The following is a 17,148-nucleotide window of genomic DNA, read 5'->3' on the forward strand; positions in this document are numbered from 1 at the left end:
TATTGCTATTTCTGGGTCAAAGTTCTCAAACATCCTAACAGCATTGAGAGTATGTACCTATATCAAATGGACTGCAATGGTTCAAGACCACAGTTCACCACCACATCCTCAAGGGCATTTAGTAATGGGCAATAAATACTGGTCTAACCAGCAAAACCCATATCCCATGAATAAATAATTTTCAAAAGAATCACATCTTCTTCAGAACCTTTGATGCCCTTGCCCCAATTAAAACTATTATTCTTTCCCACCCAAATTGCTTTTCTTGCTGTACCAGCGATCCCACTCCCATAAGTCTAAGGGAGAGATGTATACCTTTGATTGCTATACGGTATTAGGCAAAGTCACTGAAAAACATAACCAGGTCTTGCTCTCTGTCACTGCAAAAATCCAGTAAGGCAAACAACAGTCAGCTTCCCTCCTTCTCCAGTGTCTTTTTACATCATATGCCCCCATTTCTTAGAACAAGGGAGACTATTTCCCAGATCTCTTAAAATAAAAAAAAACAGATTAACCAGTTATTTGCCACTGTTGCTTTCCTCTAATTATAGCCCACAATGTTAAACTTCTAAGGATTCCTCTCAATCCAGAATTTGAAGGTTAGACGAGTTCTCATCATTACATTTACAAATCCATCTTATCAAACAGACTCACTGTTATTCTCTTGATATTATTTCTACAAAACTGCTGACTACCGAATTTTTATAGCTCTTATGTTGAAAGTATTAATGGCTCCCCTTCTCACTCTCCCTCCGCAAACCCCCCCACCCCCAACCAGGTACTGTTCACTGTCTTAATCTCCCTTCCCCTTCCAAATTCCTTGAATGTTTAACTGCCTTCCAAACTCACGTGCCAACTTGCTCTCAACTTTTTGTTTGACTCCTTCTATAGCTTCACATTTATCAGCATTAAACTGGATCTGTCAATTTCATTATCCTATCATCCAGAAGTTTATTATTCAGCGATTGTATTCAAAATCCATTAAGGCCTCAATGTTACTGTAATCCCCTTTTGACTTCTTGAGCATTCCGGATTAAAGATATCCACCACCAGCACTACACAACCACAAGCTGTTTGAACATAAATGACTTGGAGTTTAATTTCTAAATTTGCAGATTATTCAAAGTTGGCAACAAATAGTAAGCAACAATGCAGAAGGCTTCAGGAGCTGTGTGCTATAAGACTCAGTTGGAAGAGAAGATCCTTAAAAAAAATAAAACACATTCAACAAATTTACTTAAGAGTTTATGTTCAAAATTGCAATTAAACCTGAGCATTTTTTATCCAAACAAACACATCAATTACATTAACCAAAAATGTGTGAAACCCAAACTGCATACATGCAAATTAAAATAAATCTGAATGTCAATAGTGTCAGTCGGTAGACTTCAAAGACACATTTCTTTGCTCATGTCGGCAACCCACTTAAGATTTCAACAGTTCAAACATGACAAGATTCCTAAACATCACCTTAACTAAACAGGGAGCAAAGGAATATAGATAGATTGGAGAGATGGGCAGAGAAATGGCAGATGGAGTTCAATCCAGGCAAACGTGAAGTGATGCATTTTGGAAAATCCAATTTAAGGTGAATTATACAGTAAATTGAAAAGTCCTGGGGAAAATTGATGTACAGAGAGATCTTGGTGTTTAGGTCAATTGTTCCCTTCATTGGGGGGAGTGGGGGGGTATTCAGTACAAGAGTCGGCAGGTCATGTTACAGTTGTATCGGACTTAGGTTCGGCCGCATTTGGAATACTGCTTGCAGTTCTGGTCACCACAAAACCAAAAAGATGTAGATGCTGTGGAGAGGGTGCACAGGAGGTTCACCAGGATGTTGCCTGGTGTGAAGGGCACTAGCTATGAAGAGAGGTTGAACAGTTTAGAAATATTTTCATTAGAAAGATGGAGGTTGAGGGGGGACCTGATTGAGGTCTACAAAATCATGAAGGACAGAGAGGGTGGATAGCAAAAAGCTTCCCCCCTTCTCTCTCTTCACCCTCCCCCCCCCTTTCCCCCCCACCCCACCCCCCAAAGAGTGCAGAATGCAATTACTAGGGGTTATGAGTTCAAAGTGAAAGGGGAAAGGTTCGGGGAGATATGCATGGAATGTTCTTTACGCAAAGAGCGGTTGGGGCCTGGAATGCGTTGCCAGTGGAGGTGCTAGAGGCAGGAACAATAGCGTAATTTAAGATGTATCTAGACAGATGGACAGGAAGCAAAGGAATACAGATCTTTAGAAAATAGGCCGCAGGTTTAGACAGAGGATCTGAATCGGCACAGGCTTGGAGGGCCGAAGGGCCTGTCCCTGTGCTATAATTTTCTTTGTTCTTTTGAATATATTATTTTGTTTAACTAGAAATTAACTGTAAAGAAAAAAAATGGGACAAGGGAACATCACTAACATTAACAGCAAGAGCTTTCAATTCCAAATAGTTGATTTCAAATCATAATTTGCCAAAATTATATTTGGAGATACAAAATAGCAGCAAAACACAAATAGGAAAGTAAAGTGGAACTGTGAAAATAAATTATGAAAAAAGAAACAAAAAGTTACTAAGATAATCTACAGGTACCTAATGGAAAGTCAGGAATAGAAACAGGGTACAAAAGAGACAAGGACAATTTAAAAGCACAGACAACAGTAGCAAAGTTCTGTAAATATTAATTTTCATCAGTATGTACCAGGGACATGGATCAAGTGGACGCTGAAAAATGAGAACATTTTGAATAAAGAGGATAGTTATTAAACAACGAGAAAAACAAATGAGGGCACAGAGGTTATCATGGTTTTTTTTTTAAAAAAAGCCCCACTACAGGCTGTGCCCTGATCTCAAATGATTCTCAGTTTCTTCAATGAATGTCCTTCCAAAACAATGTCAGAAGTCAGGATGTTCTGTGGTGATCACAATTGCTCAGTACCATTCACAACTCTCTGGATGCTCAAGAAAATGCTTGCATGCAAGATCTGAATAGCATCCAAGCTTGGGTTAATGATTCACAAGAAAAATTTATGCCAGCTGAGTGCCAGGCAAGACAATTTCCAACCGATAATTGAATTATCCCATCATAACATTGAAAAGCCGTTACCTTTGCCAAGGTTTACACCATCAACAGAGTTGGGAGGGAGGGTGGGGTTTACCATTAACCAGCCATATAAATACTGCAGTGACAAGGGCCACATGTTTTGCAATAACAGACTTAGCTGACTTCCCAATGCTGTCCACCATCTACAAGTTACAAGTCACGAATGTGATGGATTACTCTCCACATGCCTACATGAATACAGCCCTCAAACTCTCAACAACATTCACAACAAAGCAACTGATGTGACTGCTCCCTCATCCACCACTTTAAATATTTACTCCATCCATCACCAATACATAGCAATGAACACCAGGAACTCTGTCCCTGTAAGCATTCTGGGAACACCTGCACCATCTGGTCTGCATCTATTGTGAAAGTGACTCACCACCATTTTCTCAAGGCCAATTACAGATTCACAACAATGTTGGCCTTACCTGCAATGCTCACATTACAAGAACGGGAAAAGCTCCACTTCTGGTCACTGAATTCGACAGTAACTTTGGAAGTGCACAGAGAATGTTGCTGTCAAAGTGTCTATACTCTTCCACTGGGTGTGATGCAGAGATTTGCACACTGCAACCTCTAATACAATTTGTTGAAATCTTTCTCATCTCAGTTATTAGTCTGTCTGCAAAAAACCTCAAAGTAGTTCCAACTTGCTCAGAGGTATGGATAGGGTCTTCATAGTGAACGGTTAGCATTGTTTAAATTAACTACTTGGGCCAAAAAGTTAATCTTATAAATGTGGAATAACAAATTTCTCCATAATGATTAAAAATCTCACTTCATTATTTTAAGATAGCTTGTTTCAGCACTGATCTTAATGCAAATATATTTATTTAATAAACGTGAATGATACTAAATTTCATCATTTTTCTAGCATGGTGAGAGGAGCTGGCCAATTCATTTCCTTATTTATAACACCACTGGGAATAGAGAAACTATGACTGACAGAGCACTGGATGTTTCTGGGTAGCTTTCTCAGACAGCGCAAGACATCCCTTCGCTTTATGAATGATCACAAAATCAAGGCCAACAGTTTTCCTTTTTAACCTCACAATAACCCCTTAGCCCACAAACATGGCATTTTCACATTTTAAAAGAATGTAAGAAAATGATACAAAAGAATTTCTGCATTTGATTAACAACTTTTCAGAAAAAAAGTAGTGGAAGAGGACTGGTGGGTAATGTTATATTCACTGATACCATAAAAAGTCATAATTAAGAATGCTGATGTACAAGCAATTGGAGACCAGTCAACTTATCAGGAAGCAGAAGAAATAACAGAATCCAAACTAAAGGAGAAAAGTTTTTTTTAAAAATCTAGAAATTGAACATATTTCAACATACATTTCAAAAGGAAAAAGCTTGCTTGAGCAACTTCGTTAGATTTTCTGAACAGGCGAGGGTAATACAGGTGGAACTTATCGCGATATTCAAATAAAACCTTGGATAATGTAACACAACAGACAGTAGAAGCATGGACAAAGTGTGTACAGCTAGCTGAAACACAGAGGTGAGGAGAGAAAGCAGAAGGGCCAAGAACAGAACTGAAAAGCAGAAAAGTTATGCTAAACTTCTATCAAGTCTTGGTTAGTCCACATGTGGAGCACGGTGCGCAGTTGCAGTCAACATATTATACAAATGATATAAAGGCATTGGAGAGGGTGCAAAAAAGATTTATGGAACCAGAAGCTTATACCTGCCAGAAAAAAAAATGAACAGTTTGGGCCCTTTGTTTCTTAAGATGAGATGGCTGAATGACCCAATAGATCCCTTTCCAATTATGACAAGCTTTGCTAGCACAGAGTCCAAACAATTCCACTTGTGGGCGACAACAAGACCAGCAGTCGTGAATACAAGATTGTCACCAAGAAATAAAGTGGGAAATTCAGATCAAAATTCTTTTGCGACAGTGACTTGCTCCGAAAGAACTTGGTTGACATCGATATTATGGATATGCTTATATTGACAAGCAGGTCAGGGAACAGATAAAAGGTTATGGTGAAAGGAGTTATTTCAGATGACAAAAAAATTGAGAATTTAATAAAATTCAATTAATAAAGGTATTAAGGAAATACAAAATGCATATACTTCTAAAAATACTTATTTCTTACATTGTTTTGATTTTCTGTCCTGTCAATATGTCTGTTACTCTGCCCTCCAGGTGTCAGAGATGGTTTGAAAAATACGGATCTATTAGTTACTCCTGAAACAGTCACAGGTGTTTGAAGTTTCTGTACCGGAGGACCCTGTGCTTCCAGCTGAAAAATAAACAAATATAATTTTATAATTTAAGTAACGATTGTAATTTGGTTTCTAGTTGTAATTGTGGGGTATTTTAGTTAGAATTGCTGTAAAACCTTTTTTTCCATACAATAACAGCACTGAACATTTCATAGCACTAAAGTGCGTGTATAGCATAATGAATAAACAACAAAACTATCATCACCCAGCAGCAGCTAAATATATCAGCTGCTTTGACTTTATTGTGTTTCTGCTACTAAAGGTCAACTTTCTTTTATTCACTCACAGGATGAGGGTATCTCTGGCTATGCCATTTATTGCCCACTCATGTCCAAAGGGTAGTTAAGAGTCAACCAAATTGCTGTGGGTCTGGAATCACATAAACCAAATCGGGTAAGAACTTTCCTAAAGGTCGTTAGTGAACAGATGAGTTCAACAGGCTACAGGTTCATGGTCATCATCATACTAATAATAGCAAATTCTTTACTGAATTCAGATTCTACCATAGTGGGATTTGAACCCTGGATCCCCAGAAGATTAGCTAAATTTCTGGATTAATAATCTAGCAATAATACCTCAAGGCCATTGCCTCCAATATACTGCTCAGCATATTGGCAGGACATCAACATTTTTTTAAAAGAACAAACACTGCAGGAACTTTCAACAATATATTTAGTGGCGATCAGAAAACCAGGAACCTTTGCTCATAACTAAAAAAAATCCAACTACTAACAGCATATCCTAAAGGTGCAGGGGAGGGGATTATTCAACACATCTCAATTCTTTTTTTGACTACCTCTCCAAGACTGGGTGACAAAACACAGGATAACACTTCTCTGTTTACATTGCTCTAACAAATTTGGACTAGATGCTCATTTGCTACAAGCAGCTGAGGTGGTAGTGCAGCATTGCTATTCAGACTGGAGGCCAGTGACCAGCAGTGCGCCACAATGATCAGTGCTGGGTCCACTGCGTTTCATCATTTATGTAAATGATTTGGATGTGAACATAGGAGGTATAGTTAGCAAGTTTGCAGATGACACCAAAAACCGGAAGAGTAGTGGACAGCGAAGGTTACCTCGAGTACAACGGGATCCTGATCAGATGTGCCAATGGGCCAAGTAACAGCAGATGGAGTTTAATTTAAACAGATGCGAGGTGAAGCATTTTGGAAAGGTGAATCAGGGCAGGACTTATACACTTAATGGCAAGGTCCTGGGGAGTGTTGCTGAACAAAGAAACCTTGGGGTGCAAATTCATATATCTTTGAAAGTGAAGTTGCTGGTAGACAGGATAGTGAAGGCCGCATTTGGTATGCTTTCCTTTATTGGTCAGAGCACTGAGTACAGGAGTTGGGATGTCATGTTGCAGTTGTTGGGCCACTTCTGGAAAATTGTGCATAACTCTGGTCTCTTTCCTGAGGAGGTTGGAGGGAATCCTGAGGGACAGGATGTGTGTGTATTTGGATAGGTAAGGACTGGAGCGTCTGAGGCTGAGGAGTAACATTATAGGAGGTTTAAAAGTGGTGTTTTCCCTGGGGTGGGGAGTCCAGAACTAGAGGTCATAGGTTTAGGATGAAAAATGTAGAAGAGGTCTAAGGGGCAACGTTTTCAGACAGAGAATGGTGCATGTCTGGAATAAGCTGCCAGAGGAAGTGGTGCAGGCTGGTACAATTAGAATGTTTAAAAGGCATTTGGATGGGTATATGAATAGGAAAGGGTTTAGAGGGATATGGGCCAAGCGCTGGTAAATGGGACTAGATTAGGTTAGGATATCTGGTTGGCATGGCAAAAGTGAGGACTGCAGATGCTGGAAACCAGAATCTCGATTAGAGTGGTGCTGAAAAAGCACAGCAGGTCAGGCAGCATCCGAGAAGCAGGAAAATCGACGTTTCGGGCAAAAGCCCTTCATCAGGAAACCCTATCTGGTTGGCATGGATAAGTTGAACTGAGGGGCCTGTTTTTGAACTGTACATCTCTATGACTCTATCTGCAGCGCGGCAGAGAGTGAGTCCCATCGATTTCGGGATTCTTCGATAAAAGCGTCGATCTTTGCATCCAGTTTGGAGATCATTTCCACAAGGCTTGTCACTGTAGGTAAGTCCCCCGGGGCGGGTGTGGACGCCTCACCTACAGCTGGAGAGGGTGGGGGAGGGGTTCCTGCTTGCTGAGAGCTGCGGGCTCCCTTCCATTTGGTCATTTTCACTAAATATTAGATTGTTTAAATTTAATACTAAGCAACTAATTAAACAGCTATTATAAATGATTTGGTGAGAGTGTGGTGGGGGTGGGTGACCCACTTCACCCAAGTCTTGGGAGGAGCACTATAGACTCAGACTTGCTGGGTCGCCACCATCTTGGATCCCCCCTCTATGACTCTAAAGAAATCTCCATCCCCTAGTTCAAAGACAAAATGAATAAAGTGTTGCCAGATAATGTATCAAACTTATATGGATTCAACATGAAAATACAGCTCACTTTTTTTTAAAAAAGAAAAAGCAGTAGAAAAGATCCCCTTTCAAGTTACATTTTCCAAGTCAGACCTTCAAAGACAATGTACACATTTATAATAAAGGTTGCACAACATTCTACCTTTCTCACTTTTGACTGCCAACCAGTTGCATCAATGGTACTTTTCTCCAAGGACTGAAACAAAACGCATAAGCATGATCAGAGCTATGGAAGAATAAAATATTAATTCAGATAAAGAGTAGAGGGAGAGGCAGTTTTAAATTATTCTGCCCCCTCTTATAAACAATTTTAATCAACACACTGAGCTTGAGTGCTGTTAGCAAAATTATATTGAATATCCCACGAGTGGCAATCAAGTAAGTAGTTCTGGTGCTCAAATACAGGTAGCTCTGCTGTTACATGGTAGTTGCTTTCCTGAGCGATCCCACGCTACACAAAAATCGTTCAAAATGTTGGCAAAATAATCACATTATTGCCAACACACACTTTAAAAGTTTGTGTTTCACGAATCACATTAAAGCCAAATAGGAGAAAGCGTTATAGGAGAACGACCTCTATGTTTAAAGAGCTGAAAGAGGCTGCAAGCTTACAGAAATTCTTAATTTTCCAGGTATCCAATGACAGAAGTCCTATACTAACAGCATTTTTTGAGATTCTTAGAATATCAAAACATGCCTTACAATAAATTAATTGATGTTCATTGTTAATATCTTAAAACTGCAGGGAAGGTTAGCTCGAACAGAACAGAATATATGCCAATTATGTTAAGATTTAGAATCTCTCAAAGAATAAATTGACAACATTTATAAAGCAAGCTTAGGGCAACTTAATGCAAAGTAAACCTGGAAATGAAAAGTAAATCTCAAGACAATGCTGTGAAAGCCAAGAAAATCCAATTCTCATAGAAAACTGCCAGAGACTTACTATGGACAATGGAGCTGTCACTGTTGAAGGAATTCTTTTAGCATCCTGAAAGCATAGAAAATAACATTTAAAAACGGCTTTCCCTTCAATAATTTAAGTATTTGGTTTTATTCCCCTTGTTAGGATCATAGAACCTCCACACAGTGGAAAGAGACCAATCGGCTGATCGAGACTGCACCGACCCCCTGAAGAGAATCTCACCCAGACCAAGCTCCTCCTCCCAGATTTCCCCAGCCCCACATTTACATTGACTAACCCACCCATGTTGCACATCCTTGAACACCACAAGGCAATTTAGCATAGCCAATGCACCTCATCTAACATCATTGTCTCTTTCAAGTCTCTTCACACCAAAAGCCCCCCAAGACTTATCACAACTTCAAGTAGCACTCTCTGACATCTTATTGTGGTTCCCTTTAACTTCGTTCCTTGCGAAGTGCCTTGCTTTCATCATAATTCCCTACTCGTAAAAGGGGGTCAGCATTATGCTTAATGTGTCATGTCATATTTTGTCTGTTAAAAAAAGGATTTTAAAAAATGCACAAGATGTGGGCATCAGTGGCTAGGTTAGCAAATATTGCCTGTACCTAAATGGCACAAACTTTACAAAACATTTTATTTAAATATAATAAAAAATACCATACATAAATTGCAAATGCCAAAGTATTAAACTTCTGACTAGTGCATCCGCATGGAATTGAAGTACACACGGAGATAAATCCTTCAAAAAGTGATTTATTTCTATGACCAATTTTAGATGTAAACATGTAAGATTTAAATAACGGATTCTATTAATTCTTTAGCACAATGAAATGACTGAACCAAGAGAAACATAAATTGTGATGCAGAATTGTTTTGCTGGAGATTTTGTTTGGGCATTCTTGCAAGATGGGAAACAGTTTAGGAATTGTTTGTATGCTGGGAACACCAGCACATTAACAAAAAAATGCGAAGTAATATAAAGTAGTCATATTGGACTTGAAACATTAACTGTGTTTCACACTCCACAGGTGCTCCAGTACTTTCGATTTTGATTTCAGATTTCCAGTATCCACAGCATCTTGAATATATAAGAAGGATTAGACTTACACTTAGACAAACCTGGAAACTCAGCCAATGACAATTAATCTATTTGCAGTGCAGGTTTTTTGATATTAGAATTACATAACTGCATCCAAAATAATTCGGATATTTTACAGGACAATGGACTTATGAAGTTCAAATCACTTGGTGGAACCCATTCAGTAATATGAAAACTTACAGCTAAAGGACTTGACATCTTTTCTAAAGATTGAAGGATACGTCTGGCAGTGGCACTTGTCACTCCATAAGATGGTGAACTTGCTGGCTTTGCTTTCATCTGTCTCCTTATTGGCACCTGGTGGTTAGATTCATAAATGTTGTGAAAATATGTAGAACCACGCCTGAAAACTCTCATCTTAATTGTCCTATATTTAAAACTAATGAGAGGTACAAACACTTGACACTTGTTCAAACCTTCGGGGGGACTCAGGGTTGCAGGGGGATTTGCAGTACATATTGTTATTAAAAGACATTAATAAGTTGTGTTTCCTTCCCTTTCCATCTGTTGTGTGAATGCGAGAACCATCTCAATATTGCATGTTCTGTACAGAAACAAGGCACATGCATTTGAACCATGGCGGTGGTGTGTTGACTGGCAGAAAACAGGTGCACTGGACACCACAGAATCCTTCTCAAGAAATTTAATACAGTCAAAATTGCATTCCAGATTGACTGGGCATGTGCATTTTTCCTCCATGTGCAAATCACATTAGAACAAATAACGTAGTGCTCCTGTGGACACATGCTTCTACTTTTGATGCCAATATCTACTTTTAGAACTGTGCAAATAAACTGTACAGAGTTACATTAAATACATGATGCTGTCCAATGAACTCAAATACAGCTCCAAACATTTATACTTAAACATATAAACAAACCGATGTACACTTAAATAGCACCTTCCAACACTTCAGGATGTTCCAAAAAAATTTCCAGGTAATGAAGAGCTATGGCTGTTGCAATCATAGAAGTGGCCAAACTTTGTACAATGTGAAATTTGAAGGTGCTCTGGCATACTGCTTGTGTTTGAAAGTTAGCTTGGTACTACTTTATGCAACACTCTAAGGCAATTTTGCACCTAATACAAAATCAAGAAGATGTCAATTCAGTTGAACTTATTTCATCTTTTACACCACCACACAAGCGAAAATCTTTTTTGCGAGCCAAACATAAATCAACATTAAGTAACCCATAAGGTCAAACAGGGGATGGGTTTTAATGTGAGTTTTCTAATATATAAATGGGTCACTACCCTTCACCCTTGGTCTGCTTTGCCCTGAATGACCTTTGCATGTAAATAAATTAATTGGAAAACAGAAATGATTTACTGCTGGTGTTGGTTAATAGACTAAAAAAACAGGTGATTTGTTGGTGGGAAAAAGTGTTCAGTACTGTACTGTGTAATAACACTTCTGGAAACAAAAAGTAAAAATAAATAAATGCATTACACTGACTCACGATACAGTGGCATTTACACTCGATTCAAGTGACACCTGCTCCAGAGGTGAGATACCATCTCTGAACAGTTGGATTACAAAATATCTAAAAATGGGTCAGTGCATTCTTTTCAAAGCTCCATGGCAGTAGTACAAAAATAATTCTAAGATTATCTCATCAACACAACGTTTTAAAATTATAAACTGTGTTTTAAACCAGCATGGAAGTCAAGGAACCATCAGACCCTGGAGTTTTGTACTGAAGCGGTCTACTTTAGAGAAATTTATCATTACTTAAGAAAATGAACATATAACAGAAGATGCAAATATTATAAATTCTTAGACAAGTAGATCTGTCTGTTTGACGCAAGTCGGGGTTATATTTTGAATTACAGCAGCGATTTTAAAAAGTGGGATCTCAAAATAAAAGGTACCTTGAGACTGTTAATCCGTTCAACAAAGATCATAGATGATTTGAATGGGATCACAACTTTTGCACCTCAAACTTAAACAGGAGACTTCCTATTTTAAAATCACGTTGTCCACCATGGCTCTAAAATATCCAAGGATAATCACACCCTCAGTACCTACCTGTTAAACTGCCCTGAAATTCACAATTCCAATCAGCTCACCACTATTAAGTGCCAGCAAATACAGGGACAAGTTCTCCTCATAAGCCAACCCCTTCAGCCCCAACTTCAAATAATCCTTTTCAATCACTGATTTTCATGTCAAAGAACAAAAACATGCAGATAAAGAAACACGAAGAGAAAAGCACCATTGATTCAGCAGTTCGCTTTACCTGATACGGTGTACTTCGAGTTTGAGAAGTTCTTCCTACTGCTGCTGCTGCCCCACCATAAGTAGTCTTGCCAGGATAGAAAGGAGAATCCCCAAGCTGGCTTGAATTTAGTAAAGAAGTACTAATAAAAGACTGGAAAAGCAAGAGTATTTTGAATTTCACAAGTTTACATTATATGGTGACTATTTAATGATTACAAACAACATCAATTTTTCGTAATTGTACTTACTGGAGGTGAACTTCCAAATGCAGACAAATTAAAAGATGGCTTTTTCAAGCTCACAGCAGGTTGCTGGGGAACGGAATGAGACCGCTCCCCATCTGGGGACCACAAATGTGGTAATGCATTCCTTGATGTTATCACATCTGCAACATTTACAACAAATAAAAATAAAACCTTAATTTACAAACAAGCTTCCAATCATTAAAGAGATGGTGCGCTTTGAATGCAAGTATAAAGGCAGTCAGTTTTATTACTGAGCCATATTTCTAGATGGAACAATGCAAAAATACATGAGACAGTAGGCAAATCCACTCTGAAAATGTTCGGAACAACAATGCACATGTTGTGCATTTTTGAGGCCATGAAACCCTGCAGACTGGAGTAATTGGTTTGGCCATATTAGGGCGGTGAATTAAATTCCAGTATTGAGTTGGTACAATTTTCTTTCCAGAAAAACAGAGAAAGAAAAAAAAAACCATAGAAAACGAATCATCATAGCACCTTTCACCATTCAAAGTTTGGGAGAAGATTTGTAGCTTGGGTGCTAGTTGTTGTGGTTCTGTTCGCCGAGCTGGGAATTTGTGTTGCAGACGTTTCGTCCCCTGTCTAGTGACATCCTCAGTGTTTGGGAGCCTCCTGTGAAGCGCTTCTGTGATCTTTCCTCCGGCATTTATAGTGATTTGTGTATGCCGCTTCCGGCTGTCAGTTCTAGCTGTCCGCTGCTATGGCCGGTATATTGGGTTCAGGTCAATGTGCTTATTGATTGAATCTGTGGATGAGTGCCATGCCTCTGGGAATTCCCTGGCGGTTCTCTGTTTGGCTTGTCATGACATGACAAGCAACATGAGTTCAACTGGGACAATACTACTATTATAGTGGAAGCAAGGTCATTCGGGACATTTAAGAGACTACTGGACATGCATATGATCACAGAAATTTAAGGGTGCATACATGAGGATCAGTGGTCGGCACAACATCGTGGGCTGAAGGGCTTGTTCTGTGCTGTACTGTTCTATGTTCTAAAACTGTAATTCATCCATCATCCCCTTTCTGACCTTTACCGGCTCTCTACAGGAGATGATTAGATTAGATTACCTACAGTATGGAAACAGGCCCTTCAGCCCAACAAGTCCATACCAACCCTCGGAAGAGAAACCCACCCAGACCCATTTCCCTCTGACCTAACACTATGGGCAATTTAGTATGGCCAATTCACCCGACCTGCACATCTTTGGACTGTGGGAGGTAACCGGAGCAGCTAGAGGAAACCCACACAAACACAGGGAGAAGGTGCAGACTCCGCACAGACAGTTGCCCAAGGCCGGAATCGAACCTGGGATAAGTTGTACAAAAAGATTATTCAACACCTTGAACCTACTCCAGCATTCAGTAAGATAATTCCTGAATGGTTTATTTTAAATTTCACATTCCCATATATTCGCAATTGCATCGGATCCCTTGCCCAAGAATGTACCTACACATGTTAAAATATTAAATAGCCTTGCTTATTTCATCTTCTTTATGCAAAAAAAGCGCCAAAATTGATCAACCCTCAAAAACATTCTCATCTCTCACCCAAAATTTTTTAAAAAGAATGCTTCTTGGTCTGACCCATAACAGGAAGCACTCTTCACATGATCACCTTGTCAAGACCATTCAAGATGTTATAAACTTCAATCACCCCTCACTCTTCCAAATAAAAACAAACCTATTCTATCCAATTTATTCTCATAAGACAAGCCTCCAATGCATTTTCAGCCTTCCATAAACAAGGAGACTAAAAGTTCACAGTAATCAAGATAAGGTCTCAAATATCCTCGCTCTATAAATGGATAGTACCCCATATAGCTTCCTGAATCCTGCATTCTAAATTTTGTGCCTCTCGCACTAAACACCTGTGGCTCAGAATTCTACATTCATTTTTCATTTAAGTAATATTGTGCTTTTTGATTCTCCCTGCTTAAGTAAACTTCACATTTCTCTGTGTTGTACCTCATCTGTTTGACATTTGCCCACTCACTGCAATTTATCTACATCTGTGCAACGTCCTATGTCTGTTTCACAACAAACTTCCCTAGCCATCTTGGTACTGTATGCAAATTCAGCAACAATGACTTAAATGAAGGGAGTGAAGGCATTGATCTAAATTGTAAAACATGAGGCCATTTTCTACCAAAGACCATTTATGAACACTCTTGTCTGCCAATCTTCTATCCATGCCAATATGTTATCCACGACACACTGAACTTTTATTTTCTGTAACCACTGATGTGGCATCTTATCAATGCTTCTGGAAATCTAAATGTAGTATGTCCACACAAACACCTTTATCCATAGTGCAGGTCACTCATTTTAAAAAAAAAGGTAATAAATTGATTGAACATGATTTTTCCTTTGTCAAAACCTTGCCAATTGTTCTAAATCACATTTAGATATTTTCTTACCCTAGCCCAGTGAAATTCATCATTTCTGCTGTACCTTTCATAAGTTTTGTTAATTGCACCATTTCCTTGAATTAAATGCCCTTCCTATAATGGAACAAATCAAGACCCGCGCAATATTTAAGCATCAGTCGAACCTAAAGTTAAGTATGCACATGTAAAAGATGCTTCTTCCATCCTAAAACACAAACTTTAAGGCTATTCAACAATCATATAATGGAGAGAATATGTAAAGGTTACCGTAACTATAGTAAACTTTATGAAATAAGCTGTTTGAAAGTACAAATGTTTGTTACACCTTAAAATTCTTGCAAAGGAGAATTCTTTACCCTTATCAGAAGCTCGGGAAGAGAAACCACTTGTTGTGGAGATGTTATCATCTTCATGTAGCGAGCCAGAATCTTTGATTTCCTTTACCAGTGAGAACCCTGAACTGCCAACAGGAAAAGAGGAGGATGTGGATGGTTGGCAATCATGCGCTGGAGTATCTAGTGCAGCACAATTAATGTGTGCTCGACTGAGAGCTGGTCGCAGGAGAAGCATTTCCGAGAAATTTAAAGCAGATTTGCTTGATGTTGTGCTTACTGTGAAAGTGAAAAGTAAAATGGAAGATGTTAATTCTTTTTTAAAAATTGAGCCAGCACATGTACAATTCTAACATGATGCTGTTATTCCCCTCTTACAGATCATGAGTTACCATTATAACACTAACGAAACTTGGCTGTAAAGTGAGCAGTTGTGCAAAGTAAAAAAAAAATCAGGTTAGTATGCATTTTAGGAAATACAGAAAAGGATTGGTAAAAAAGGGAAGATTTGGTGTAGATGGACACAAAGACAAAAGATGAATCAACCGAGGTGGGATACAAAGACACATGAGGTAACAAAATATCTTTTTTCAAAATGCTACAAACTGTAAAAATAAATATATACCATGGAAGGCTGTGTCAAATTTCAGAATGCAATAAAGATAGCAATAAGACAAATTTAAAAAGGCACACATAGAATAACACAACTAAATGAGAAGAGTTTGTGAAAGGGATAAAGAGGAAACATGAGAAGAATAAAAAAAAATTAAGAAATAGCAAGGTATTGCAGATTTTTAACACCAGCAAAAAGATTTATTTCAACCTAAGGCAAGGATAATGAATTTATTAGAAAATAAGCAGAAATCTGAGAAGTTATTAAATAAAGTTTCAATTTAACATTTAGGCATGCATCGAATTGTCATCATGTCAACATGGATTTTGATAGACTGACGGACAAACCTGATTTCTTTGAGGATGTGATTATATAATGGATAAGGAATTTCAGACCAAGTGGTATTTTTGGAATATTATTTTGTCAAATAGGTTCTTTCAGAAAGTAATTAGGTAAGATTAAAAAGGAATCGAATTAGTGAGAGTAAAAGGGTGGAAAATTAAAAGAGACTAAGAGAATGTTGACAGTGATTTGAGTGATTGGATGTAGATCGTATCCCATTGTATTCTGTTCACTGTATACATCAATAATTTGGCTATAACACTGCAGGGGCAGCAGCCAAATTTACCAACAGGAATTATTTTAAATAATTACGGACCAAAATGAAGTTGCAGAAGGTTTAAGATCATGCCCAAAAGAAAAAGGCAGTCAGAAGTTTGGCAAAAACAAAGTTGAATTCGCAAAAGACAAGTTTTGTGGATGAGCAGAAATTTTTGAGGGGAGTGGTGGATTTTAGGTTCACGAACCATTAAAAGCAGCACCTCCAGTGGAAGAGGCCATAAAAGACCAATGGAATCCAGGATATTATTTGAAGCAGCATACAAGAGAGATGCAATGTTGAACCTAACAAAACTCATTAAGACCACAGGAGTATCATGTGCAAAATGTTCTACTCCTGCTCCTTGTTCAGATATTCATAATAATGCTAGTTTGCTCAATCTCTATGCTTAAAATAATCCTGACTGGTTTGGTGAACCTCCACTACACTCCCTCCATGGCAAGCATATCCAACTTTATATTTAAATAAAAGACCAAAATTGCACAATACTACAGATATGGTCACAAAACCCTCTACACATTTACAGCAGGCATCTTCACCTCTGTATTCCGATTCCCTTGCAATGAAGGCAAAGAACAGGAGGCCTTTCAATATAAAATCAGTGCTGTTGAGAAACAGTGTTTTTGCACACATTGTCAAGTTGTGGAATGCATTACTAGAGATTTTGGTTGAAGCAGATAACACTGCCAACATACATCAAAACGTATAACTGTAATTTAGGAAAACTATATTTAAATCAAACAAGCACAAACAGCAAGATTTAAATGATTGAATTATTTCTCTACAACTACTTTCTATTGTTGGAGGAGACCAGATCAGCAAAATGGGTTAAACTTGCAGCAGTGAAAAATCAAACACACCACTCACATTTTAAAGGTGATTCCTTACTTATTCATT

General features: G+C 38.4%; 1 protein-coding gene across 1 annotated transcript in view; it reads right to left on the reverse strand.

The window, feature by feature from the left end:
• The window catches only part of nup153 (nucleoporin 153), a 76,798-nt gene that overhangs the window by 46,933 nt on the left and 12,717 nt on the right, over nt 1-17,148 (reverse strand). Inside the window, exons 3-9 of the mRNA XM_072560885.1 lie at nt 15,044-15,298; nt 12,280-12,416; nt 12,051-12,182; nt 9,991-10,107; nt 8,730-8,774; nt 7,926-7,979; nt 5,205-5,351 (exon numbers count right to left, since the gene is read on the reverse strand). Of these exons, the coding sequence (XP_072416986.1) occupies nt 5,205-5,351; nt 7,926-7,979; nt 8,730-8,774; nt 9,991-10,107; nt 12,051-12,182; nt 12,280-12,416; nt 15,044-15,298 (887 nt within the window). The remainder of the gene's footprint in view (nt 1-5,204; nt 5,352-7,925; nt 7,980-8,729; nt 8,775-9,990; nt 10,108-12,050; nt 12,183-12,279; nt 12,417-15,043; nt 15,299-17,148) is intronic.

This window comes from Chiloscyllium punctatum, chromosome 41, assembly GCF_047496795.1.
Source record: "Chiloscyllium punctatum isolate Juve2018m chromosome 41, sChiPun1.3, whole genome shotgun sequence".
In the NCBI taxonomy this organism is placed as follows: Eukaryota; Metazoa; Chordata; class Chondrichthyes; order Orectolobiformes; family Hemiscylliidae; genus Chiloscyllium; species Chiloscyllium punctatum.